General features: G+C 40.2%; 1 protein-coding gene across 1 annotated transcript in view; it reads left to right on the plus strand.

Annotated features, from left to right (window-relative positions):
* TLL1 (tolloid like 1) overlaps window positions 1–26,526 on the plus strand; it is a 586,556-nt gene that overhangs the window by 287,909 nt on the left and 272,121 nt on the right. The window contains 1 exon segment of the mRNA XM_029571633.1: window positions 25,926–26,104. Within this exon segment, the coding sequence (XP_029427493.1) occupies window positions 25,926–26,104 (179 nt within the window).

The raw sequence follows: 26,526 nt of genomic DNA on the forward strand, positions 1-26,526 counted from the left end.
ACAATGCTGCTATGGCGAGCTACAGGAACGGGAACCAATGAACGTGGCTATCAGACCCACGTCATTGGTTCACCTGTAGCCTTGGCGCCATTGCCATTCTTTAAATACCTGACAGCGTTCAGAGTAAGCGCGCTCCCTGTCAAAACCAAGCACATCAGCTGTCAGGTAAGAGTGGTGTTTAAACCTGTTTGTATTTCTTTTTCGGTTGTAAGTCCTATATAGCATCCTGACTTGTGATTGATTTAATTTCAGTATTTCATATGTGAATTCCTGCTGGCGAGCCCTCCCGATGCAGCCCTAGGCGAAACACGGGACCGTGTCGGGGGACGCCGTAAAGCTACTTGCGATTTAAATCAGTGGAGCTGCCTAATGAATTAATAAAAACCCATTTCACTTTTGGAAGTCCGCTTTGAGTCCTTTGTCAGGATTGTCAGTTTACCTGCACTTCTTGTACTATGTGATATTGCCTCAAAGTGCAGTTTGCTCTAGCATGTACTTTTGGTCCTAGATTTCAATTACCCCAATATTGACTGGGTAAATGTATCATCAGGACATGGTAGAGAGATAAAGTTCCTGGATGGAATGAATGAAAGTTTCATGGAGCAATTGGTTCAGGAACCAGCAAGAGAGGGAGCAATTTTAGATCTAATTCAAAGTGAAGCACAGGATTTGGTGAGAGAGGTAACGGTGGTGGGGCCGCTTGGCAATAGTGATCATAATATAAACAAATTTGAATTAATGACTGGAAGGGGTACAGTACGCAAATCCACAGCTCTAGTGCTAAACTTTCAAAAGGCAAACTTTGATAAAATAAGAAAAATAGCTAGAAAAAAACTGAAAGGAGCTGCTACATAGGTAAAAAGTTTGCAAGAGGTGTGGTCATTGTTAAAAAATAACATCCTAGAAGCACAGTCTAGATGTATTCCACACATTAAGAAACTGGAAAGAAGGCAAAACAATTACTGGCATGATTAAAAGGGGAGGTGAAAGAAGCTATTTTAGCCAAAAGATCTTCATTCAAAAATTGGAAGAAGGATCAACAGAAGAAAATAGGATAATGCATAAGCATTGGCAAGTTAAATGTAAGACATTGATAAGATAGGCTAAGAAAGAATTTGAAAAGAAGTTGGCCATAGAGGCAAAAACTCACAGTAAAAACTTTTAAATAAAATATATCCGAAGCAGAAACCCTGTGACGGAATCAGCTGGAACATTAGATGATTGAGGGGTTAAAGGGGCACTTTGTTGCGACCGTCGCTGCCTGACGTCTTCACTTCGCCCTCTTTACCTCTGTGGTGACTCCCTCCAGCTCTGAAGGATGGCTGGCTGCCGCGGCATCTCCCTGCCATCTCTCTCCGGCGTCCCCGGGCCGGCTGTATGCTGCAGATCCGCCATGTTGCCTGAAGCCTCGGGTGCGCACTCCGAGTGAAGTATCAGCAAGGGTGCGAACCTCAGGGGTGTCCCCCTGAGATGACATCATCCGCTTCCCATAATTAAAGATCTCTGATGTCACTACTAGTTGAGTTAGCAAGGAATGGACAGGTTTGGGCTAAGGTTCAGATTAGGTTCCCTGCCTAAGCTACTCTGCCTCCTCGGACTTACCAGAGGTACCCGCTCCTCGGGGGTCTCGCTCTCTCTCTTTGCCTTTCAGGTTACAGACAGGAACTGGTACTCGCTCCTCGAGGGCCCTCGTTCCTGACTATCTGCTGATTCTCTTCTGCCTGGAAGTTATCATTTCTACATCATTGTGAGTTACCATCACTCTCTCAGAGCTTTACCTGGAACCAGGTACTCGCTCCTCAAGGGCCTATCCTTTCCAGCTCCTGAGCTCCCTGAGACCAATATGTGAGTGTTGTCATCTAGTTATGTTCATGAACTCTAGGGATGTGAATCGTGTCCTTGATCGTCTTAACGATCGATTTCGGCTGGGAGGGGGAGGGAATCGTATTGTTGCCGTTTGGGGGGGTAAAATATCGTGAAAAATCGTGAAAAATCGTGAAAAATCAAAAAAACGTAAAATCGCAAAACCGGCACATTAAAACCCCCTAAAACCCACCCCCGACCCTTTAAATTAAATCCCCCACCCTCCCGAACCCCCCCCCAAATGACTTAAATAACCTGCGGGTCCAGCGGCGGTCCGGAACGGCAGCGGTCCGGAACGGGCTCCTGCTACTGAATCTTGTTGTCTTCAGCCGGCGCCATTTTCCAAAATGGCGCCGAAAAATGGCGGCGGCCATAGACGAACACGATTGGACGGCAGGAGGTCCTTCCGGACCCCCGCTGGACTTTTGGCAAGTCTTGTGGGGGTCAGGAGGCCCCCCCCAAGCTGGCCAAAAGTTCCTGGAGGTCCAGCGGGGGTCAGGGAGCGATTTCCCGCCGCGAATCGTTTTCGTATGGAAAATGGCGCCGGCCATACGCGTATGGCCGGCGCCATTTTCCATACGGAAAATGGCGCCAGCAGGAGATCGACTGCAGGAGGTCGTTCAGCGAGGCGCCGGAACCCTCGCTGAACGACCTCCTGCAGTCGATCTCCTGCCGGCGCCATTTTCCGTACGAAAACGATTCGCGGCGGGAAATCGCTCCCTGACCCCCGCTGGACCTCCAGGAACTTTTGGCCAGCTTGGGGGGGCCTCCTGACCCCCACAAGACTTGCCAAAAGTCCAGCGGGGGTCCGGAAGGACCTCCTGCCGTCCAATCGTGTTCGTCTATGGCCGCCGCCATTTTTCGGCGCCATTTTGGAAAATGGCGCCAGCTGAAGACAACAAGATTCAGTAGCAGGAGCCCGTTCCGGACCGCTGCCGTTCCGGACCGCCGCTGGACCCGCAGGTTATTTAAGTCATTGGGGGGGGGGGGTTCGGGAGGGTGGGGGATTTAATTTAAAGGGTCGGGGGTGGGTTTTAGGGGGTTTTAGTGTGCCGGCTCACGATTCTAACGATTTATAACGATAAATCGTTAGAATCTCTATTGTATTGTGTTCCATAACGGTTTAAGACGATATTAAAATTATCGGACGATAATTTTAATCGTCCTAAAACGATTCACATCCCTAATGAACTCTGCATTGTCTACAGTTTCTCAACATCTCAGCCTTCCAGGGATCGCTGTTACAGTATCTGAGGGACTTCAGCCCTACCGGGCACTTCAGCTCACTACTGCCACCGCTGGTGGTTTCAAGACCTGTTTAATAAAAGAACTAGTGTGTCTCTGTCTCCATTCTCTAAGCCTAGCCAGTGGTCCCTCTTGGGATCTTCCCCCGGAGGTGTGGTCATCTGCCACCGGCCCAAGGATCCACTTACTACTATCTCCGGCAGTCTATAACAACAGATTGCTAAGTCCTCCTATGGAATACATCAGATTGACATTTCTATCTGATTGCTCCTCCCATCAGCATAGTGGATCATTACAGATTGCAAACTCCATGGACCCGGCTTAACTCCAGGACCCGGCATAATCCATGGATCCGGCACAACTCTCTGCTTTGCAGGCCATACCGGGCCTGGCCCTGCACATCTCGGAGCAGCAAGATGCCTTGGAGAAACTTACTGCAGCATTTCATCAGCTACACACACAGAAGGTTCAAGGCACAGCTTCCAACCATGAAGGTCAGTTACAGGAGGTAACTTTGAAGACTGCTGTACCACTGGCAGCTCCAATCCGTTTTTCCTGAGAAATCCAGAAGACCCAGTGCTTTTTGAACCAGTGCTGCATGCACTTTAGAGATGTGAATCGTGTGATCGATCATATTAACGATCAATTTTGGCTGGGGGGGGGGGAGGGAATCGGATTGTTGTGGTTTTGTTTTTTTTTTAAATCATGTAAATCGTAAATCAGGGGAGGGCGGGAAAACAGGCACACTAAAACATCCCTAAAACCCACTCCGACCCTTTAAAATAAATCCCCCACCCTCCCGAACCCCCCCAAAATGTCTTAAATTACCTGGGGTCTAGTGGGGGGGTCCCGGTGTGATCTTCCACTCTCGGGCCACGGGTGCGTTAATAGAAATGGTGTCGGCGCTACCTTTGCCCTGTCATATGACAGGGCAAAGGTAGCGCCGGCGCCATTTTGGTTCCTGTCCCCCGACGTCACGAGTGCAGGAGATCGCTCCCGGACCCCCGCTGGACTCCCAGGGACTTTTGGCCAGCTTGGGGGGGGCCTCCTGACCCTTACAAGACTTGCCAAAAGTCCAGCGGGGGTCCGGGAGCGACCTCCTGCACTCAAATCGTATTGCCATATTGCAAAATGGAATAAAGTCAGCATGGCTTTACCCAAGGCAAGTCTTGCCTCACAAATCTGCTTCACTTTTTTGAAAGAGTTAATAAAGATGTAGATAAAGGTGAACCGGTAGATGTAGTGTATTTGGATTTTCAAAAGTCATTTGACAAAATTCCTCATGAGAGGCTTCTAGGAAACGTAAAAAGTCATGGGATAGGTGGCGATGTCCTTTCGTGGATTACAAACTGGCTAAAAGACAGGAAACAGAGAGTAGGATTAAATGGACAATTTTCTCAGTGGAAGAGAGTGGACAGTGGAGTGCCTCAGGGATCTGTATTGGGACCCGTACTTTTCAACATATTTATAAATGATCTGGAAAGAAATATGACAAGTGAGGTAATCAAATTTGCAGATGATACAAAATTCTTCAGAGTATTTAAATCACAAGCAGATTGTGATAAATTGCAGGAAGACCTTGTGAGACTGGAAAATTGGGCAGATGAAATGTAATATGGATAAGTGCAAGGTGATGCATATAGGGAAAAATAACCGATGTTATAGTTACACAATGCTAGGTTCCATATTAGGAGTTACCACTTAAGAAATAGATCTAGGCTTCAAAGTAGATAACACATTGAAATCATTAGTTCAGTGTGCTGTGGCAGTCAAAAAAGCAAACAGAAAGTTGGGAATTATTAGAAAGGGAATTGTGAATAAAATGGAAATTGTCATAATGCCTCTGTATCGCTCCATGGTGAGACCACACCTTGAATACTGTGTACAATTCTGGTTGTTGCATCTCAAAAAAGATATAGTTGTGATGGAGAAGGTACAGAGAAGGGCGATAAAGGGAATGGAACAGCTCCCCTATGAGGAAAGACTAAAGAGGTTAGGACTTTTTAGCTTGGAGAAGAGACGGCTGAGGGTGGATGTGATAGAGGTGTTTAAAATCATGAGAGATCTTGAACAGATAAATGTGAATCGGTTATTTACTCCTTCAGATAATAGAAAGACTAGGGGGCACTCCATGAAGTTAGCATGTGGCACATTTAAAACTAATTGGAAAAAGTTCTTTTTCATTCAACGCACAATTAAACTCTGGAATTTGTTGCCAGAGGATGTGGTTAGTGCAGTTAGTATAGCTGTGTTTAAAAAAGGATTGGATAAGATTTGGAGGAGGTCCATTACCTGCTATTAATTGAGTTGACTGAGAAAATAGCCACTGCTATTACTAGCAACAGTAATATGGAATAGACTTAGTTTTTGGGTACTTGCCAGGTTCTTATGGCCTGGATTGACCACTGTAGGTAACAGGATGCTGGGCTTGATGAACCCTTAGTCTGACCCAGTATGGCATGTTCCTATGTAAGGTCCTACTGTCTAACCTTATATGAGCTTGATATACAGCATGCCAACAAATGGGTAACTTCGCTAAATAAAGTTATCTGGATAACACTCTCAAGAGATTCAGCAAGACTTATCTGGATAAGTCTGCCACTGAATATATTCAGATAAAGATATATAGATAATTTAGTTTATCTAGATAGCATAAGGAGAACAAATCTGCCCAGCCACAGAACTTTAACCAGACAGTGCTGAATATTATCACTGTCCTGCTAAAATTTCACCACATACCAGGAACATCTCCATATTCTCTTCTTCTTATGCAGCTAAATTTTGAGCCAGCAGTGGGGTGGGTTTGGTGTGGGGCGGCTTAATTTTCTGCTCAATGGGAGGGGGGTCAGGGCTTAATTTCAACTCTGTAGACCCTGCACCATTTTTGTATCCTTTCTCTGGACTGACTCTAGCCCCTCTATCTCCTTTTAGAGGTATGGCCTCCAGAAATGGACACAATATTTTAGGGGAGGACTCACCAATGGCCTGCACAGAGGCCTGATACACCCCAGCCACTTGCTTTTATCTTATCACACAATTTTGCTACCTTGAGATCATCAGGCATGATCACCTTGAGGTCTCTCTTATGGTGATCCGTTTCTCACTCCCTTCCCTGTAACCGCTCCCTTGGATTTCTGAATTCCCGATGTGTTATTATGCTGTTCTTACCTTGAAGTTTAACCACCAATCCTCAAGCTTTTCTGACATGGCTTGTCATTCTGTCTGCTCCCTCAGGGATGTTATCTGATAGAATATAAGAGGAGGGTTTATTGTAGATAATGTTCTTGTTTTTTGCCAAACATAAAAAAAACATTTCATCATGTCAAAATCATTCACCTAGTAAGTAATGGGAGCTGTGTAATTGCTGCAGTGCTTTGGACTTATGGGAATGGGAAGAAGGAAAAAAATATATTCAGGTTTAAGAGCTGTAAGAAGCAATAAAAGGCAGGAATGTATTTGGGTGAACTATTTTGTAGCAGATTTGTGGATGGAGTGGGGGATGTGAATGGAGTGTATATGGTGGTGTGTCCTGCACATTTCAAATGATCTTATTTCATGCTAAACATCCCTGGAATATATGCTTTTACAATGTTTGCTATTTGTTGTTTATTTGGTTTTTTGTCTGCTAGTGGCCCTCCACATCTCAAAAATGTTTTGTTGTCATTGACTGATGCACCTCTACAGAAAGATGACATCTCCTAATGCTCACCTTCTGACTCAGACTGAGTTTTCGGGCAATTTTATTCACAGGAGCTTTATACACAAGATTTTTATCAGAAATAGGAGCAGATGCTAATTAGCAAAAAACTATTAAATAACTTTGTGATTTTTTTTGGTCGTATATCCCAGAGCTATATATGTTTTTCCACTTTGTTGCCAGATAAATGATTGCGTAATGGTAAAGCACAGGATGTCAGTTATCGTTGTACATAGTATAATTATAATACCTTGCAGTTTGCAACTTTGTAACATAGCAGTTTCACATTATTATAGGATAAAGCAATACCTCCAATTACTGCCTCTAATTCCCACATTGAAACATTATGATTCCTTGACTCCATCAGTTCTGAAAAGTTTGGAGTTAGAGTCAGGGAAATGGGCCATAAATTCAGTCACACCTCTATCTCCTGGCCAGGTGCTTTTTTTCCCTTTGCTATTACTGATCAGTTAAATGGATTAAGTGGAATTAAAGATTCATAAATAGTTACTGACTTGAAGTGCTGTCTGATGCAATAAAGATTAAAGAGATCCAGGAGCTTTAAAGTCCATCCATATAGACTCCAACTGATGGGAATGACAAGCAATTGCATTTTTTGAGAAAAACCTGGCCCAGAGACATGCACACCTAGCGATATGGTTTCAAAAACAAGTTTGTGACCTGCTCCTTTGATTTATTGCTGATCCTTTGACTGGCAAGGAGTTCAAATCCAGCTTGTCTCAGCAGGTAAATCACAAAATATCATAACATTCCATTTAGCTATTCTCCTCCTAAAATAGTTATGGCATTTTTTTAAATAAATTGTATATGGACATTATAAATATGATTAGATTTAAGTATCAATGGTTATTTTACAGAGATTGCTTCCATTCAGTAGGGCAAAATTACTGAGAAAATATGAATCAAATAATTAAATGCTAATTAGCTTTAAAATACAGGAAATGCTATTAAAGATGTGAGGCCTTATTTCTTGCATTATTGGCTAGCAAAACCCTTCATTTATGAAGCTGTAGAACATTCAAAAGATAGAGAGAAACACAGAAATCATGCATGCAGTGGGTATATTCTCTCCCTTGCATCTTTACTTTCCACTGTTGACCTCATTGGTATTTTTGTACTTCTATTATTGGTGTTTATACTGGGTCATATAAATAATCTTGTCTGCCCCAATGAGAGTTGTAATTACAGTTCTGAAAATAGGCCTACACGTTTCAAACCAATGAAGTTGTGAGGGATCAGACACAGTCTCAAATTAAAGTGAAGAAATGAGATTAGTTTTAGCTAGTAAAAGCGTGGTTGTGGAACTATTTATGAGATGTTTCAAGTCTTTTTCTTTTCATATAGGGTATATTAGAGAAATATCCCGACAGATATGGGGATTCTTACAGTGTAGTACTTGTTGACACCCAGACACTGTTTCTTCTCATGTTTTGAGATTGTTATGAGTGGAAACTTTGAATAGTTCTCTTTCCCTAGAGTTCCCTGTTCATGCATCTCTTGAACTAAGCAATGAATTTATACTAAAAAGAAATGATTATTTAAGTGTAACTAATCAACAATCAAGGAAAATGGACATCTAATTTATAAATATATTTTACAGGCCTAAGAGAAAGAACTGCAATCCAGCTCACAAAAATTGATTGGGATTTATTAAAATCTAAAATAAGGTTTATGCCAGAGGTTCCCAACCCTCTCCTGGAGGACCCCCAGCCAGTCAGTGCATGCAAATGTATCTCATGCATATTCATTGTGGATATCCTGAAAACCTAACTGGCTGGGGGTCCTTCAGTACAAGGTTGGGAACCACTGTTTATGCAATTATTCTAAAATAACTTTCACGAAAGACTGGCAGTGCATGTTTTGACACAGTTATGCTTCCTGGTGATTTTCAACCTGATTCCTCTAATTGGATGACAAGTTCCAATTCAAAAGTAGTATTTTTTTTTTTAAATAAATGCATTGTAGGCATATAGATATAAGGAAAAGCACTTAAACATTGCAACGCTGCTGAAATTGTAATGTAATTTAAACTGCAGATGTCAGACTTTCAAGCTTATTGAATACTGATGTGCTTAAAGTCATACATATTTATGGAATGATTGTTCTTTGTTCTAGGCATATTGATCATCATTCATGCACCTTTTCAATCATTTGATGTAGTGAATAGTTTGTCTTCTGCTTGCTAGTCAGCAATAAAACGGATGTGTTTTTGGCCAAAGGTGAAACCCACTGGACAGAAGTAAAGTAGGTGCATTTAGTCCCTGACAGGAGAGGCTGGTCCTCGGGCATTGATTTTACATACCCTATATTTCTTCTTCACAGCAGCATGCAACAAATCTCATTTCCTTTGAAACCTGGTAAATGAATGGAATTTATATATGTGTCACTATTATGCACCAGCTATCCCTCCCCGAAGAGGGTTGTAAATGCTCCTATTGAAGCATCTCCATCCCTGCTGACATAGGACCTAGAAGCCAGGATCAGAAATCTAAACCATTGGCACATATATTAGAGTCCAATGTTGGTTTTTTTTAATAATCTTTTTTATCATCCCTGGGAATATACCTTCACTTAAAGGTGTGTTAACAATCAAGGTTATTCTATTCTCTCCAGCATTCTTTACCAACCAAGATAGAACATAGGCTTAACCTTTACCAGAATTTTTCTTTTCTTTTTTTTCTAACACCAAACATCTAGTCACTATTTACACAGAGGCATTAAAGATCTCTCTAAAATCACTCTGATCAGCATCTTTTCTAATATCCACAATTTTTCTCTTAAAGAATTCCATTAACTTATTACTAATATTACTACTACTTAACACTTTTATAACACTACTTAACGTACGCAGCACTGTACAAAAACATATAATAGACAGTCCTTGCTCTATGGATCTTATACTCTAATCAAGACAAACAATAAACAAATAGTCTATCATCGTGTGATAGAGTGGGGTTATTCAGTTTCCTTGCCACCTAGAATGGTTGCCTTGACCCATTGTGAGCAGAGGAAATAACTGAATCAAAGTATTTCTTTTTCTCTTTAATCATATCAGGTTTACACTGCAACTTATATAATTCAAAACATTTCTAAGAGTAATTGAATGCTTTGCCCTTAAGATGCATTGCAAAAAAAATGCACAATCATGCATTTGGGTTGGACCTAACCAAAAGCCCTCTGAAATGACACTTAAGGACCTAAATATGAATACTTTAATGGAGAGGAAAGATGGGAGAAATTGAAGAGATATTTCAATTACTCAAAAGTGTGAATGTAAAAGGAACAAATCTTTTTCTGAGAAATAATGCTTTAGAAAAGTGGTCTCCAAATGAGTAAAGTCAGGAAAGCATCAAAAATTATTTTTTCATGGAAAAAGGTATAGAGGATGCATGAAAAAGCCCTACAGTGGATGTACTGGAGGCAAAACTAGTAAGAGAATTAAAAAAAAAAAAAAAAAAAAGCATGGTATAAGCACAAGAATTCTTAGATGCAGATTTCAACTAGGGTTTATGGCATTGCATTAGGAAACAAAGAAGCACAGAATATGATGACAGATGTTAACCAGATGGTCTAAATACTCCGATCAATGTCATTCCTAATGTAATATCATGGGCAAACTAAATGGGCCTCATGTTCCTTATCTGCCATCATATTTTATGACTCGAAGCTGCATCCAAGGAGGAAGAGAGAGCTTTTCCCTGTGCTAACCATATCAGAGCATGATCATGCTCTTTTGAGAGGGTTCTTCTATATGCCCGTACTCTGTATATAATCAAAGCCTACCTACTGTAAGCTTTCAAAATAATGTGGACTTCATGGTAATGTTTATAATAATTTTTTTGGGTGAAAAGCATTTTAGCCGCATTATACGTTGACTGTCTGAAAATGTCCTACCCTTGATATACAGAACACATAGCTTCTTAGCTGTGTTGAAAAGAAGCATGTTTGAGTTCGGTGAGGGAATGCTACATGTATAGATTGCATTTTCAAATCTATGTGCAAAATTCTGCCCTCACAAAGGGCAGGTGCAAGTGAGAGGACATACTTTGTACTCATGGCAGCTTTCAAAGAGAAACTACGTGTATACTTTTGCTTCGAGAATGAGTTCAAAGGCCGTAGGTAAAAAGTACAGGTAATCTTCATCCCTATGCAGACAGTTTGAAAATTACCCCCCTCCCCCCCCCCCCATTCATTGTCCCTTTATCTTAAAGGGGACAATTTTCAAACTGCCCAGTTAGGTGCAAATTCTGCAGGTATTTATTTTTTTTTTTACCTCTGGACCTCATACTATAGATAATTTTCAAAGCAAAAGTTACACGTGACATTAATGAATTGGTACACAGAAGAGTCCAAAACAATGAATATTTACCTAAAGATTCTCCACTTAAGTACATGCATTAGGCTCTAGGCTGTGAAAAACCTCAATGTGTAATTATATGGACCTTCATAATAAAGGCACTCAGCTCATCTGTGCCAACAAAGGCATATCGAGGCAACAGTGCACTCGTCCAAAATGTTAATGTTTCTTTTTCTTTATAGATTTTCTAGTATATGCAATTTAGAACAAAAAATATCAGCAAATAGTAATAACAGCTTCACAAGAATTTCACAATAGTCCAACACGATACTGCATTCGAGATTTTTAACTTATCTCTGCATCAGGGTGTTGAAAATGTGCAGCATGAAACTTCTTCCTGTAGCTCAGGAAAGGAGACCACCATCTTGCAGCCAGACAGTAAATACAATGCTGTATTCCAGTTCATTTAAAAAAGGAAGAAAGTAAATTGGTGCAATATTCCAGCTTCCACCCAATATCAAACTCCACCACACTGTCCAAATTCTTGTAGTCCTACCAAACAACTAAAGGACTACTTCGAAGAGACTTAGGGGTAGATATTCAGAAGCCATTTAAATGGATACCTGAAAAGTTATCCATCTAAATAGCTAAACCATGATTTTAAAACTCTTACCTGGCTATATATATATATATATATATATATATATATATATATATATATATTTATTTATTTATTTATTTATTTTTAAATGTCTTTTCAGTATCCTTTGAGTTAGATGTTGTGTCTTTAAAGACTGATGCAGTTGTTGCTGTTGACAACTTCTCATCAGCCTCAGATTCTCTCACAGTAATAACAGGGCAATATTTTTATTCATATAGCTCAAATTGCCACAAGGCAAACATTTTATTGCAGCAGTAGGGTAAAAGTCATTAGTTTATATGATCAAGCACCACAGTGAATGCACCTCCTATTCTAGCATTACTGTTGAAAATCATATATTATTTGTCTCCCGAAAGGCAGAACATGACTCAGTTCTCTCTTCTGCTTTCATGTAGTGAAGAGCAGACACAACTTTTCCACAAGATATCGAATTTTAATTCCAACTGAACTGAGGTATGAAATGAAAAGAGAGCTGAATTGGGAGCAATCATATATTTATTTATATTTAATACTCCAAAATGAATTTGATTTGTGGGGCTAACCAGCATAGTCCTAGTTTAACTAGAGATATCTCAGGATATGAGCTGTCCATTTTTGAATTTTGAATTATAAATCACCAACAAACTATGGGGGTCATTTTCCAAAGCGATCGCACGCGAAAAGGGACTTTTTGCGTGCGATCACTAAATCGGGGCGGAGTCCGCATCGGAAGGGAGGAGTCGGGGCGGACTCCGTGACGACTTTGCTGACTCCGAAAAGGTAAGGGCCCTTTTTGCTGTCACTAGCGCGCCCAATAGCGCCACCATTTATGATGGCGCTATTGGGTGCAAAAGCCTGCAGCATTTGCAACGCTGCTGGCTTTCGCAGGCCCCCTCCCCCCCGCTTCGCCCCCCCCCCCCATTACCGCCGGATTTTCTAAGGTCTGTGACCTTAGAAAATCCAGGTCTATATGTGCTTAAAAAAGAACAAAGACATGCTAATTCACTGTGTGCAATTGGATTTAAAAGGATTATGTGCCTTTCCTTGGTAAGCATATTTGTCACCTTTATTTTTTATGCTTGGAAGACTGGTGATGTATCTGGGTAAGTTTATCACATTTTAACTAACAGATTGGGTTAGTTTAGAACATTTTAACTAACTGATGAATGGATAAACCTTTGATAACAACTTCTCCAGAGGGTGAACAGTGACAAGCTCCACAATAAATACAAACAGAACAATGTTTGTTTTTTTTCCTTTCGTTCTTGCTGTGGCAATGACATTTTCAAAATGAGTTAAATGGAAGGAAGGATGCTGGGATTGGGCAGTATTATGCAAATTTAGAGATTGGGTGGGGATTACGGGGACAGCAGGGATTTAGGAGAGTGGGAATTTGGGGATATAGGATTTGAAGATTGTGTAGGAACTCAGGAACTGGGAACAATGGGGTAGTTGGATGGTAAAATGCATGAGGGGTGCATTAGATGGGCTAAAGAGTATCAGAGGGGTATGTGAGACATGGCAGAGATAGGTGGAGAGAGGCCTAGAAATAATATGAAGGATATGAATGCCTGGTGAGGGAATAAGAGGGAAAGAAAGTAGATGAGATCTTGAGAGGGTGTATCTGTGTTCTGCATGTGTGATAGACATGAAATATTTACAAACCAAAAATCTATACACCTACAAGATGTACTTCCAAGACACTGTGCGATATCAACAATGTTCCAAACTCAAATATAAAGTGTCCGTATATTTTTACTCAATGATATATTGAATACTTAGGGAAAAAAATTCTCCTGTATTGTTATATACTGCTTATAATAACAAAACTTATAAACGACAATTTTTAAAGGGGGAAGTGGAATGTTTCATAAATTTTTCAGGCATTACTGGCTTGTAATGCCTTTAAACAGCGCACTCTATAAATTTTTAAAAAATTCAAATAAGGTCGGAGGTGGAAAGTTTATGATTAAACCAGTTTAAAGGCATTACAAGCCAGTAATGCCTGAAAAATTTATGAAACATTCCACTTCCCCCTTTAAAAATTGTCATTTATAAGTTTTGTTAATTTAAGCAGTTTATAACAATACAGGAGAATTTTTTTCCCTAAGTATTCAATATATCATGAAATATTTACAAGCATTTAAAGGTGAATTTTAAGAGCAAGATGCACGCATCAATTAGGGGATGTGTGCACAAGTTGGGCTGACATGCGCCCACCAAATTTTAAAAGCCTCCAAGATGCACGTGTATCTCCGGTGGTGCACACATCTCACTCGAATTGAAAAAGGCTTGAAGTTTGGGTGGAGTCTGGGTGAAGTATGGGCAGTTTAGGGTAGAGCCAAGAGCTGTGCACAAATACTTATGTGCCTGGGCGTGCACCCAGGTCAAGTGCCGCCTAAATTTACTTCTACTATGAAGAAGGTGCAAGTTAAAATTACAAAAAAAACTAGTCATCCAAGAGGGATTTTAAGGGTCGGGTAGCTGGGGAGATTGTAGGCTATTAAACTGGAAGGGGGGTGGGATTGGAGGATCTAGCTCTTAACTTGGTGAAGTGGTGGATGACTTGGTGAAACTGCTAATGGTGTGGGCACATGGCCCTTTTAAAAGACCTTGACTTATGTGGTAGAAGTGGGGTTTGCATGCCTCCGTTCACATGTGCATGCGCCCAGGTTATTTTATAACATGCGCACATATGTGCATGCTAGTTTTAAAATGACTATGAGCTGGTTTGAAAGCTATCATCCCTATTTCTATGTATGGATCTATAGCAGTCTGACTGGTTCTGTTTTTCCACTGGGAGGTGTATTGGTGTTCTATGAACTGTTTCTACATTTGTGGTGCTGACTTTTCATAGATAGGGTTGCTGACATTGTGACATTTGAGTTGGTGTGCTTGTGCCATAAGGATTGAACAAACTGAAAAGTGTGCCCTGAAACTAAAAGGTTTGAGAAGCATTGCTCTAAGGAAGCCAGCAAATGCAGTTTCCAGGTAAGTCATGCTTCCTTGTTTGTTTTGAACTTTCTGTAAGTGCAGTAAAATTCACAAAATGAATCTTGCACATGGGATTCAAGTTCACAGTTCAGTTTTGTTAGTCATTATATACATTTACCACCTCAAAGATAAACATATACACTGCTTAATTCTCTATTAATGTCAAGAGTTCTCTCTGCTTTTGCCCTTGCTTCCAGCCAGGCAAAAGAAGCAGAGTGACCAGCCATAGTAGCAGGTGCAGCAGCCACTACAGGAGCTTTCAATGAAGAGCTAGAAGCACAATAAGTACAGAACTCCTACCAACTTCCCAGCACCATGCCATTCCTGCCAGACTTGAGTCATCCCTTGATCACCCTTTTCCTGCTTCACTACCTGTCATCTCCCTGCCAGGACGAAGTCTATCAGAAAGGGTAATCACTGAAGGGCAAGATCACTTCAGGATGACCATCCAACAGAATCTGGAAGCCCTCAACCAAAAGTGAGACAACCAAAATGCACCATGAAAGAGGTATGATGAGTTTTCAGCCAAAATGGAGACAGCATTGTAGCCTTGGCGGGAACCATTCAAAATCAAATAGGGAGCTGGTGACTAGCCAGTGGCATTAAGGCCATGAGCAGTTGGAGCCTTCTACACCATCAGTGGAGTCTTCCCATACCCCGAAAGGCAGTCTAAGATGGCAAGGACTTCAATTCAGGGGTGGCAAGGTGGGCCAATCAAAGGTTATTTCACTTTGGGTGGGGGAGGGGACAATAGACCCCACCTCCTCTGAAGCATGTGAGGAAAGAGAATGCAAGGAATGTTATGTCTCCCATGATTGGATTTGTCGCTGTGCCTGTACAAGTTGTGCAGATACATTGTAGGGAAGACTTTTGCTTTCACCTACAGTAGGCACCTTTAACCTCTGCCTTAAATGTATGATGTTCCTTCTTCTGATATATTTAGTTCTTTTTGTAGCTCTTGAAATGTTTGTGCTGTGTAAGACATGCATGCAAAAATGTAGTACATACCTGTACTCTTTGTCCTACAGAGTAACAGTTGATGATACTTTTTTTTTTTCTGTGAAAGACATTGTAATGATTATATTAAAATGTAATAAGACCCAAGGTGAAATTTGAGCTAGTTGTCTGCGTGTATTTTTTAGCGTGTACGGCAAAAGCAGGTGCCTCCACAGGATGTAATAAAGGCTGGGTATGCAAATGAGATGTGTGCAGAAAATCCACGCAAAAGTCAAACGCGTAAGGCACTATTTAATAAACCGAGGAGAAACCCACGCTGAAACCCACATTAATGTGGTGACCCCCTTTCATAAAACAATGAAGACGGTTGTGGTCCAGGGGTGGGATTAAAGTTGGCTAGAGCAATATCTAACCCCTTCATGTTCTGTTTCTGATTGCATGGCAGTTGTACCGGCGGATGCTGGTAAGCGCAGGAAATGCAGCAGAGATTTTTTTCTGCTGACCCGCAAAATATACCATATCATTCAGAAAAAGTGAAGGTAATCCATGATTATCCCAGAGCTGCACGGACACCCAACCAACACTAATGCCAGCAATGGAGTAAACCAGCCTTCAGACATAGGCTTTAATTTAACCCCTGCCCTGATCCATGCACTAAAAAACCTGCATACAAAAACTGCACTAACCGATGCATGACTCCCTGCATAGCCCATGAATAATTAATAATTGCCTCCTTTGCATTCCATTTGCAATTTTGCATGCACTCGTGCGAAACCAGGTTCTAAACAGGTTTATGCGTGCATTTTTCCTGCACTGACTAAGTTATTACATACAGTTGTAAGACTAGCACAGGAAAAATACAAGCAAAAACCCTTGCAAGTACGCGCAAAATCCCGCGGCAGCTTTAGCGCAGCTTATTACATCAGCCCCTTTATCTCCAAACAGCCTTCTGGGTGGAAAGTTGCAGCCCCTGCATATTGGCTGCTTCCATACTGCATCAAAACTTGAATGTATGAGTAGTGGCTTTATTTTTTTTTTTTTAACATGTTGAGCCTCCTGAGGTAATATTACCCTTTAGGCAATGAGATGAAAATTGCAATCAAACATACACACAAAATAAAACAAACAACTAAATAATTATTTGTAATTTCTAGCACAGTTTATTATAGTACATATCCTAGGAATACCTAATCAGCTCATTATACATCATTAGCATGCACACTGATATATTTACATTGGAAATCACTTCAACTCTTATCAAGAGCACAAAAACCCATTTATCATGCTTTAGTAGATGCAATAAATGATTCACACATAGGATGATGTGTTTATAGTTCAGTAAATGTGCTGTTGCCTTTAGTACATTGACCCCTTAATGCCTTCCAGGCTTTGGATGATGTGGCAATAAACATAACTCACTTATCAAAGGGAAAATGAAACACATCTTTTCAACACTTAAAATAGCAAAGATATTTTTACCATTGAAAATATTTTATCTTGTGGGAATATTTGAAATTCAAAGATTTGGGGGTAACTATTCAGCCGCTAAGTTGGTAGTTAAGTTAGTCGGATACCCATATCTGGCTAACTTAACCATAGATATTCAGCGGCATGGCACATCTAGAGAGCCTGTTAAGTTAACCGGCTAACTCAGGTCCTCTCCGAAATGCCTACATCCTGCTCCTGGAATGCCCCTGACTTACTCAGCTGCATTCTAGCTGGATAACAAATTATCTGGCTAGAATTTAGCCAGCTAAGCATTTTTTAAATGTGGTTAAGCCATTTAGATGGATAACTTTCCTATCTGTCTAAATGGCTTTTATACCGCTTGGTTTCTAAATATGACTTACTTCCTTCACAATTTTAAGCACATTCAACAATTATTTTTCTTTTTTTGAGTAACTGTCTGTTATATATTTAGCAGTTCAGTGTTCCATATGAAATTCATTTTCTTTCAATAGTTTTTTTAATTTAGCCTACAGGACCATGATATTATCCAAACTACTGCAATTAAGGAATCCCTATTGATAGCTCAGGCTCTTCATATTTGGAAATATGTATTTTTTTATGATGTGGATGCTGAAAATTGACCATACTTTTTGGAACAAGTCCATAATTACTTCTTAGTCACCAGCTGTAACCAATGATTTATACTTCTATGTTTACAGATACCATATTATGGAATAGTGGCTAAATAATATGTGTCTTCTTCACTATTTGAGATCAAGCATGAAACATAGAAACATGGAAATGATGGCAGAACAGGTCCAAATGGTCCATGCAGTCTGCCCAGCAAGCTTATGTCAGTATCTGCTGCATCACAATTCATCCCCATACTTAGTTTCCCAGACCGTCAAAGTCATGGTCCTTGTTGGTTGCTGTTTGAGTCCAATTCCCTGTTACCTCTTGCCGTTGAAGCAGAGAGCAATGTTGGAGTTGCATCAAAGGTATCAGTCTTATTGGTTAAGGGTAGTAACAGCCACATCAGCAAGTTACCCTCATGTTTATTTTTTTTTTTCCCAAACCGTGAAATTCAATGTCCTTATTGACTGGTTTCTGAATCTAATTCCCCTTTTCCCCCTGCCATTGAAGTAGAGAGCAATGATAGAATTGCATTAACAGTATGAAGGCTTAGGGCCAAATTTTCAAAAGGTTACACACTTAAATCCGTCTTACATGTGCCAGGCCTATTTTAAAAAGGTCCGGCGACACGCACAAGTTATAAAATCAGGTGTACATATGCATGCGCTGGGTAGCACGTGCACATGTACGCCCACGCGCTCCTTTTTAAAATCTACCCCTTATTGATTAAGGGTAGTAACCGTCACACCAGCAAGTTACCCCCATGCACTCTTTTCTTTATTCCATCCTGTAGCCTTTAGGGATCCACAGTGTTTATCCCATGCCCCTTTGAAATCTTTCACTGTTTTTGGACTCACCATCTCCTCTGAAAGGGCATTCCAGACATCCACCACCCTCTCTGTAAAGAAATATTTCCTGATGTGGTTCTGAGTTCTCCTCACTGGGGTTTCATTTCGTGCACCCTAGTTCTACTGATTTCTTTCCAATGGAAAAGGTTTGTTGTTGATTGTGCATCATTAATATCTTTCAGGTATCTGAAGGTCTGTATCATATCTTCCCTATACCTCCTCTCCAGGTTATACATATTTAGGTCCTTCAACCTCTCCTCATAATTCATTTGATGGAGAACACCCACCTTCTCTGGACCACCTCCATCCTTTCTCTGTCCCTTTTGAGATACTGTCTCCAAAACTGAACATAGTATTCCAGGTTAGGCCTCACCAAGGACCTGTAGAAAGGGATTATCACCTCCTTTATCTTACTGGTTATTCCTCTCTCTATGCAGCCCAGCATTCTTCTGGCTTTAGCCATGCTGCACCACCTTCAGATCACTAGATACTATCACCCAAAGGTTCCTCTCTTGCTCCATGTACAACAGCCCTTCATCCCCCATCACATACAGCTCTTTTGGATTAATGCATTCCAGATGCATGACTCTGCACTTTTTGCATCGAATCCCAGCTGTCATATCTTCAACCACTGTTCAATCTTTCTTAAATCATGTCTCATTCTCTTTACTCCTTCTGGCATGTCCACTCTGTTGCAGATCTTAGTATCATCCACAAATAGACAAACTTTACCTTCTATCTCTTCCACAATTCGCTCACAAAGATATTGAACAGAATTGGTCCCAACACTGATCCTTGTGGCACTCCGCTTAACATATTCAGAGTAGTTTCTGTTTGCAATTACTCACAGTCTTCTATCCATTAACCATTTTGTAACCCATGACACCATCTTGGTGCTCACTCCCAAGCTTCTCATTTTATTCACAAGCCCCCAATGCTTCAAAAGCTTTGCTGAAATCCATGTAGAACACATCGAGTGCTCTTCCTTGATCCAATTCTTTGGTCAACCAATCGAAAAAATCAATTAGATTTGTCTGACAGGACCTTCTCCTAGTGTATCCATGCTGCCCCTGACCAGTTGAGCTGGATGCTTTGCTTGAGTGCAGCTCTGGCACTGCTCTCTGCATCGATGGCGGGGGTGGAGGGAGACTAGAACCGGGGGGTTGCTGATGGGGGCCAATAGTGACAGATAGGTATGAGAGAAAAAAAAAGGTTTGGGGGCTTGCTGGGCAGACTGGATGGGCCATTTGGTCTTCTTCTGCCTTCATTTCTATGTTTCTATGTTTCTGTTTCTATAAATCCTCCAGACTGTAGATAGTTTTCTATCCTTTCCTTCAGCAGAGTCTCTATTAATTTTCCCACCAGCTCAGTGAGGCTAACTGGCCTGTATTTATTTATTTAGTGATTTTTTTTTAATATACCGCGGCACGTTAATAACATCAACTCGGTTTACAATAAACAAAAAACATTAGCAACAAGCTTTACAGACAATTAAAAAAAAAAAGTCAGAACACATAACTCCTGTTCTGAAGAGCCTTCACTGGCTACCGGTCAAACAATCCTACACAACGTGATTTACAGATCAGATAACACCATCCTCGATAACATGCTCCAAACACACAAACCGCAACGCACGACAAGAACCTCAAGCAAACTGCTCCTAGCCATACCTTCCCTACCATCAGCTAAGCACTCCAACACAAGGAACAGAGCCTTCTCCATTGCAGGACCAAAAGCATGGAACTCCCTACCTGACTACTTAAGTTCACTCAGAGACATAAAATCCTTCAAAAAAGAACTCAAAACATGGATATTCAGACAGACTTTCACTGATTTATTTATTTATTTATTTATTTATTTATTTCAGATTTTTATATACCGGCATTCAAGACAGCAGTCACATCATGCTGGTTCACATAAAACGAGAGTGCATAATAAACATAAACTAGAACATTGGTGCGGAAAAGGCACCAATGTTCTAGTTTATGTTGGCTAAGCATACATCAAACATACACACCAGAGACTCACTGACTTTACCCTGTTTTTCATGGAACTTATGCATCAGCACTCGTTTATACCCTGATTAGACAATATTTATACATAGTCAGAATTGTTTCCCTCAAATCTTTCTATGATGTTTCCGTTATGTCTACTTAACATGATACCCGTTTTATTGTTCGTTGTCTGTATCAAGTTCTTTACCTGTATCAAGTTGTTATACTGTAAACCGGAGAGAAGGCAGATTGCTATTCTTCGGTATATAAAGATAGACTATTGTAATTCTTTGCTGCTTGGTTTACCCGCAAACGCTCTGAAACCTCTGCAAATGTTACAAAATGCCACTGCGAGGATCCTAACTAAATCTAACAAAAGGGACCACATTACTCCCATCTTAAAGAACCTTCACTGGCTCCCTATCCAACACAGAATCCTCTATAAATCCCTATCAATAATCCACAAAGCCATCTATAACTCCACTCCAATGGACCTCACCATCCCTTTACAGCTTCACTCCACCTCCCGTCCGACAAGACAAGCTCAGAAAGGCATGCTAAGAGCCCATCCTCTCAAGACTTCACTTAGCAAAAGAGCTATTTCCACTGCCGGTCCTAAACTTTGGAACTCTCTCCCACCAGATCTTAGAATTGAACAATCGACTCCCACCTTTAAAAAAAGACTAAAGACCTGGTTGTTTAACCAAGCATTCTCTTAATCTTAAATTCAATATCTCAGCTTTGATCTCCATGACGGTCCACTACTTTGTATATAATTACTCTCCTTCCCCTTTTTAAGTTATTATTATTTATGTTTTCCAAGTTCTATTTACCTTGTTCATTGTAAGACATTATTCTATATACTGTCAATCTATTGTTGTAATGTAAACCGAAGTGATTAGTAACTTTGTTACCAGAACTTCGGTATATAAAACTGTTAAATAAATAAATAAATAAATAAATAAATATAAAATACTTTAAATAAATAAATAAAATAAATATGAAATAATGCGAACGTATTATATATCAATTAAGAACAAACATAGTAACCGAGAACGATAAAACTAATGATATTAATATTCCAATGTTCAAGGTCATTTTAGTAGTAAATTGGAGGTAAGAGGTCGTAAAGTAAAGATTAGCAGCGGGATAAAATAAATAGTCGAGTGATAAAATAAATAGCCGAGTGATAATGGCTCAGTGAATAAGTAATTGGCGTTTCAGAAACAAATGTAGTTTCCAGCTTCCTCTTTGCTACCACTCTTGTGGAGCAGGACTACCACCACACTTCTCCAATCCCTTGGTACCACTCCTGTTTCCAGGGATCTATTGAACAGGTCATGCAGCGGACCCGCTAGCACATCTCTGAACTTTCCTCAGTATCCTGGGATGAACCTCATCCGGCCCCATGGCCTTGTCCATTTTCAGTTTTCCTAGCTCTTCCCATACATTTTCTTCTGTATACGGAGTTTCATCTACCCCCATCTCCATCTATGATTTTTGTCAACCAGAAGGTGTTATAGGCCATATAGGGGACAAGCTGAGGGACAGCCATTGAACCTGGGGAATGGTGAGAGCAATCTAGAGGGGCCCAGGCCTTATGATGGAAAAATTCTGCACAAAACATTTAAAGTTCTGCAGTTTATAATAATAATAATTTTCTGTATTGCATTATAAATTAATTATTACTCAAAGACAGAGATTATACGGTGTCATTTGAACAAATAAAGTCTGCACAATTTTAAATCTTTGTGCACAGAATTCCCCCAGGAGTACATCTTAGCCTCAGACCTCCTTCCTTTACTATTAAGAGTAAGAAGAGTCGGGGGCAAGATTGTGGGAGAGAAATTTTCAAAATGTATTTTAACAGCCCATAAGAAAACTATGTGAAAACTACAACAGCTAAGTGGAGGTAGAAAGGGCAGGAGGGAAAGAACAGGAAAGATTTCATTATGAAACCCCTACATGTACTTTAAAAAACATGTGCTTTGCACCTTCTTAAAGGAGGTGCAAATTCTGCAAGCGGGCCAGGGCTAGTTTTGAGCCTGTGTTGTTTGGGTTTTGGCGCTAGGTTTAGGGGGAGAGTCATTTGCACTCCAGGGAATCCATAGTGTTTCTCTGTGTTCTGGTTGGCCCAGCAGGGACCAGCCCTGTTTGGCCAGGGTATCTCTTCCCCACCTTGGACTGTGTTCCCTGGCAGGTTCATTGACTGGTAATGTTACTTATTCCATGGATGCTCTGCTGTACTGCCTTTCTCTTGAGCAGCTGGAGCCCTGCACCAATCCTGGTTTTCCTTGTAGTCCTGTGCCATATGGTATTTGGCCCATTGTAAAGTGTGTGCGATATGAGCTTGGCTCTCAGAAAGCCATGAGTAAACTGAATTATTATAATATAGTAAATCTCCCATACCGAAACAGAACTTAATGCCAGCACTCAAAAAGTAACAAACCTACCTATGAAAAGACAACACTGCAAATATTACACCAAGTACTAAGACACAAATACACCTCCTATTCCTAACAAGCCAGGCTGCTACAGATACATACACAGACCACAGATGGACTCTCACCAAATATAGAATAAAGACACCATAAAGTATAAATAGAAATTTTCAGACAAAAGCAGAACTTGAAATTGCAAGAAGCCGCTCTATGCAGTGCAACAATGGAAAAACAGAAATGCTGTCATTCCTCATAAAATAAAGAACTATAAATGATCAATCAGAATAGTAGGAATAAATATTTCAAAACAGCTGATGAACATAACATCATTCAATAATAAAATCCCAAAAGAATTTTTAGAAAGTTCTCAAAAACCAATAAAATGTATCAAAACAACAGACATCAAATAACACACAACAATTAAAACTAATAAGAATAAAAAAGTGATATATTCTCCATATATGGGATCTTTTGATGTCCAGTCACCCTGAGATTGTTGTGGATTTGGAGAGGGGGCCACACAAACTTTATCCTCTCTATCTCTCTCTCAGATGCACCACTTACACATATCCTCTCTCTCATATACACATATGCATGGCCTCATGCATATTCCCTCTCTCTCACAAACACAGGTTTTTACTCCTTCATATGCATGCACTCACAGCCCTTCTCTCTCTCACACACATACACACACATGCATACAGGCTTTCACACATAACCTCTCTCTCTCACACACACACACACATACATACATACACGCAAGCTCTCATGTACACCATCGCTCTCTTTCTCACACACATATGCACACAGGATCTTACACAAACCCTCTTTAATATATACCTTCTCTCTCTCTCACACACACTCACATGCACTCACACAAGTATACAGGCTTTCTCACACTCTTTCTTTCTCTCTCTCTCTCTCACACACACTCACACACACACACACACACACACACACACACTCACATATGCATTCAGGTTCTCTCTCTTTCTCAACAACAGACACACACACACACACAGACACACATACACATATGCTCTCTCACGCACATATTATTACTTTCACACACAGATGATTTCACTGTCTCTTACACACACACACTCTCTCTCACGGTCTCTCTCTCTCTCTCTCTTTTCAGGCTGCAGCAGGATGGGCTCTGCCAGGTCTCTGTCTTTGGGACGGGAGGATGGGGTCAGTCTTGCTGGCCTTCCTCTTTGGGCTATGGCAGGATGGGGTCTGCTGCAGCTTCTTTTTGGAATCATGTGGCAAGGTGAAATGTCTGACAAGAGTGTTTTGTGGGGGAAATCTTTTGCCACCTTCATAATTTTGCCACCAGAGAAGGCCACCTCAACTTGTCTAATTAAAGAACTGCCCCTGGTAGATACTTAGAGACCGTCATTTTCAGTTTCTATTATATTTTTCCCTAAAATGTATTGGTATTTATTGTAACAAACAAAAACAGAAGAAAAATCAGAGGAAAAAAATGATTAATGTTTTCCACTAAAGTTCTCTCCTTTATTCGTTATAATAAATAAATAAATACTGAAAAATTCCTGGGAAAAATAAAATAAAAACTGAAAAAGATTCCTAATTATATTTGAGCACCTGCATTACAAAATATGCTGTGCTATTTACCCATTATAAACCAGATCTGATATAACACAAATGAACTCTCTGGCTGGAAAATGTGCCATTAATAAACATTGATGATGATTATTTCAAAGACGACTTTTACCAGCATTGATAGAAGACTTTACCAGAGGCGTGATTAGGTCAGAGGAGGAAAAGTTCATATGCGGATGGCATTTAGAAAGTTACCTATGTGTTTTCAGCAAAATTCTCCCTGAAGATACAGCAGGCACAAGTGGCTGCATGTGCTTTATACCAGTGGCATGCTCTTCCCATTTGAAAACTGGTGCAAAGACTGTGGATAAAAAGTACAATTCATGAAGATGAAGACAATTTGAATATTGTAACTTCATTTTAAAAGGCATTTTGGTTTTGTAGAATACATGTTTGGATAATTTAGTAATTGTCAAATGACTTTGTATACCTTTTTACAATTATTTTAATAGGTAAGTGCATGGAAAAGATTTTTATTTCATTTGTTTTCAGTTCAAATGAAAATTTCTGATATTTGTTCTGAAAGACCCATTCATTTCATTTGTTTTTGAAGTTTATACATGGAAGTGTCATTTTACATGCATAAAACTGAATTCTATGAATAAGGTGCACGTATACATAGGGAGATTAATATTTGTAACAGTGTGTTGCTTATGGCTGAAGTCTGCATGTTTAAATTACATGAAGACCTCAACTCAAATTTTCAAAGCAGACACTTATGGGAGTATGTCCATTTTTGAAAATTAGGAGGTAACGGGTACCTAAGCATGGCGAACCCAGACACCTTTAAAACTGTTAGAGTGCAGGTGTAAATATGAACACATATATTTATGCTCCTACTTTTATAAATTGAAAGTAGGCACTTAAATGGTTTCCCTTTCCCAACTCTTCTCCCTGGAAAGCATTTTTGCAGTGCATGTAAAAGTACACAATGAATCCCTTTTGCATATTCTTGTATGATAACAAACTCCTGCTGTACTAAAGATAGATTTAGTCTAAAATGATTAACACCAGGTTGTTATAAAATCTGTAGTCTTGTATGTTAAATATGAAATACTTCTTTTGAGATCAAATATCATATTAAAATCCTGATTTCACTTTGTTCTGCTTATACCGTAAAGCAGAGCATATTACATTTCCATGCTCTCTGTTTTTTTGATATCTATTCTCAGCTGCATACTTTGCAAATGCTTTTATCTCTGTTCTTACATTACCAACAGATGCTGTTCCTACGTGGGTCGAAGAGGTAATGGGCCTCAGGCTATTTCTATTGGCAAAAACTGTGACAAATTTGGGATTGTTGTTCATGAACTGGGACATGTGATAGGCTTTTGGCATGAACACACACGACCAGACAGAGATGATCATGTGGCCATCATTAGAGAAAACATCCAGCCAGGTAAGAGATAAGGTCTCAGAGCTTTAGAAAAATGCCAGTAGTAACTCCATTCTGTGCTTCAGATTTCTATGTGTACTTTTAGGACTACTTTCACTAAGTTGGACCCAAAAAAATAGAATGGCATCCAAACCGGGACTTTAAAATATAAATAATAATTTTTTACTATCTGTAATAAAAGCAATCCAAAAAATTCATAATAAGGAACAAAGAATTACTTCTTTCTAATAAAGCAGGAAATATATATCAAGTATAGTTTGACTTTTTTTAAGGTGGATGTTAGGGAATGTCAGTTTAGTGGACCCTTGGGCCAACCTGCAGGAGACTGGGAAAGGTATTCTAAAGTCTCTAGTATACCATAGGCCGGGAGGCAGATGTTCAGGCTGGACGTAGAGGTGCTCTTCACCCTGGAAGCTGGTACTCCC

Source organism: Rhinatrema bivittatum, chromosome 1, assembly GCF_901001135.1.
Source record: "Rhinatrema bivittatum chromosome 1, aRhiBiv1.1, whole genome shotgun sequence".
Lineage (NCBI taxonomy): Eukaryota > Metazoa > Chordata > Amphibia > Gymnophiona > Rhinatrematidae > Rhinatrema > Rhinatrema bivittatum.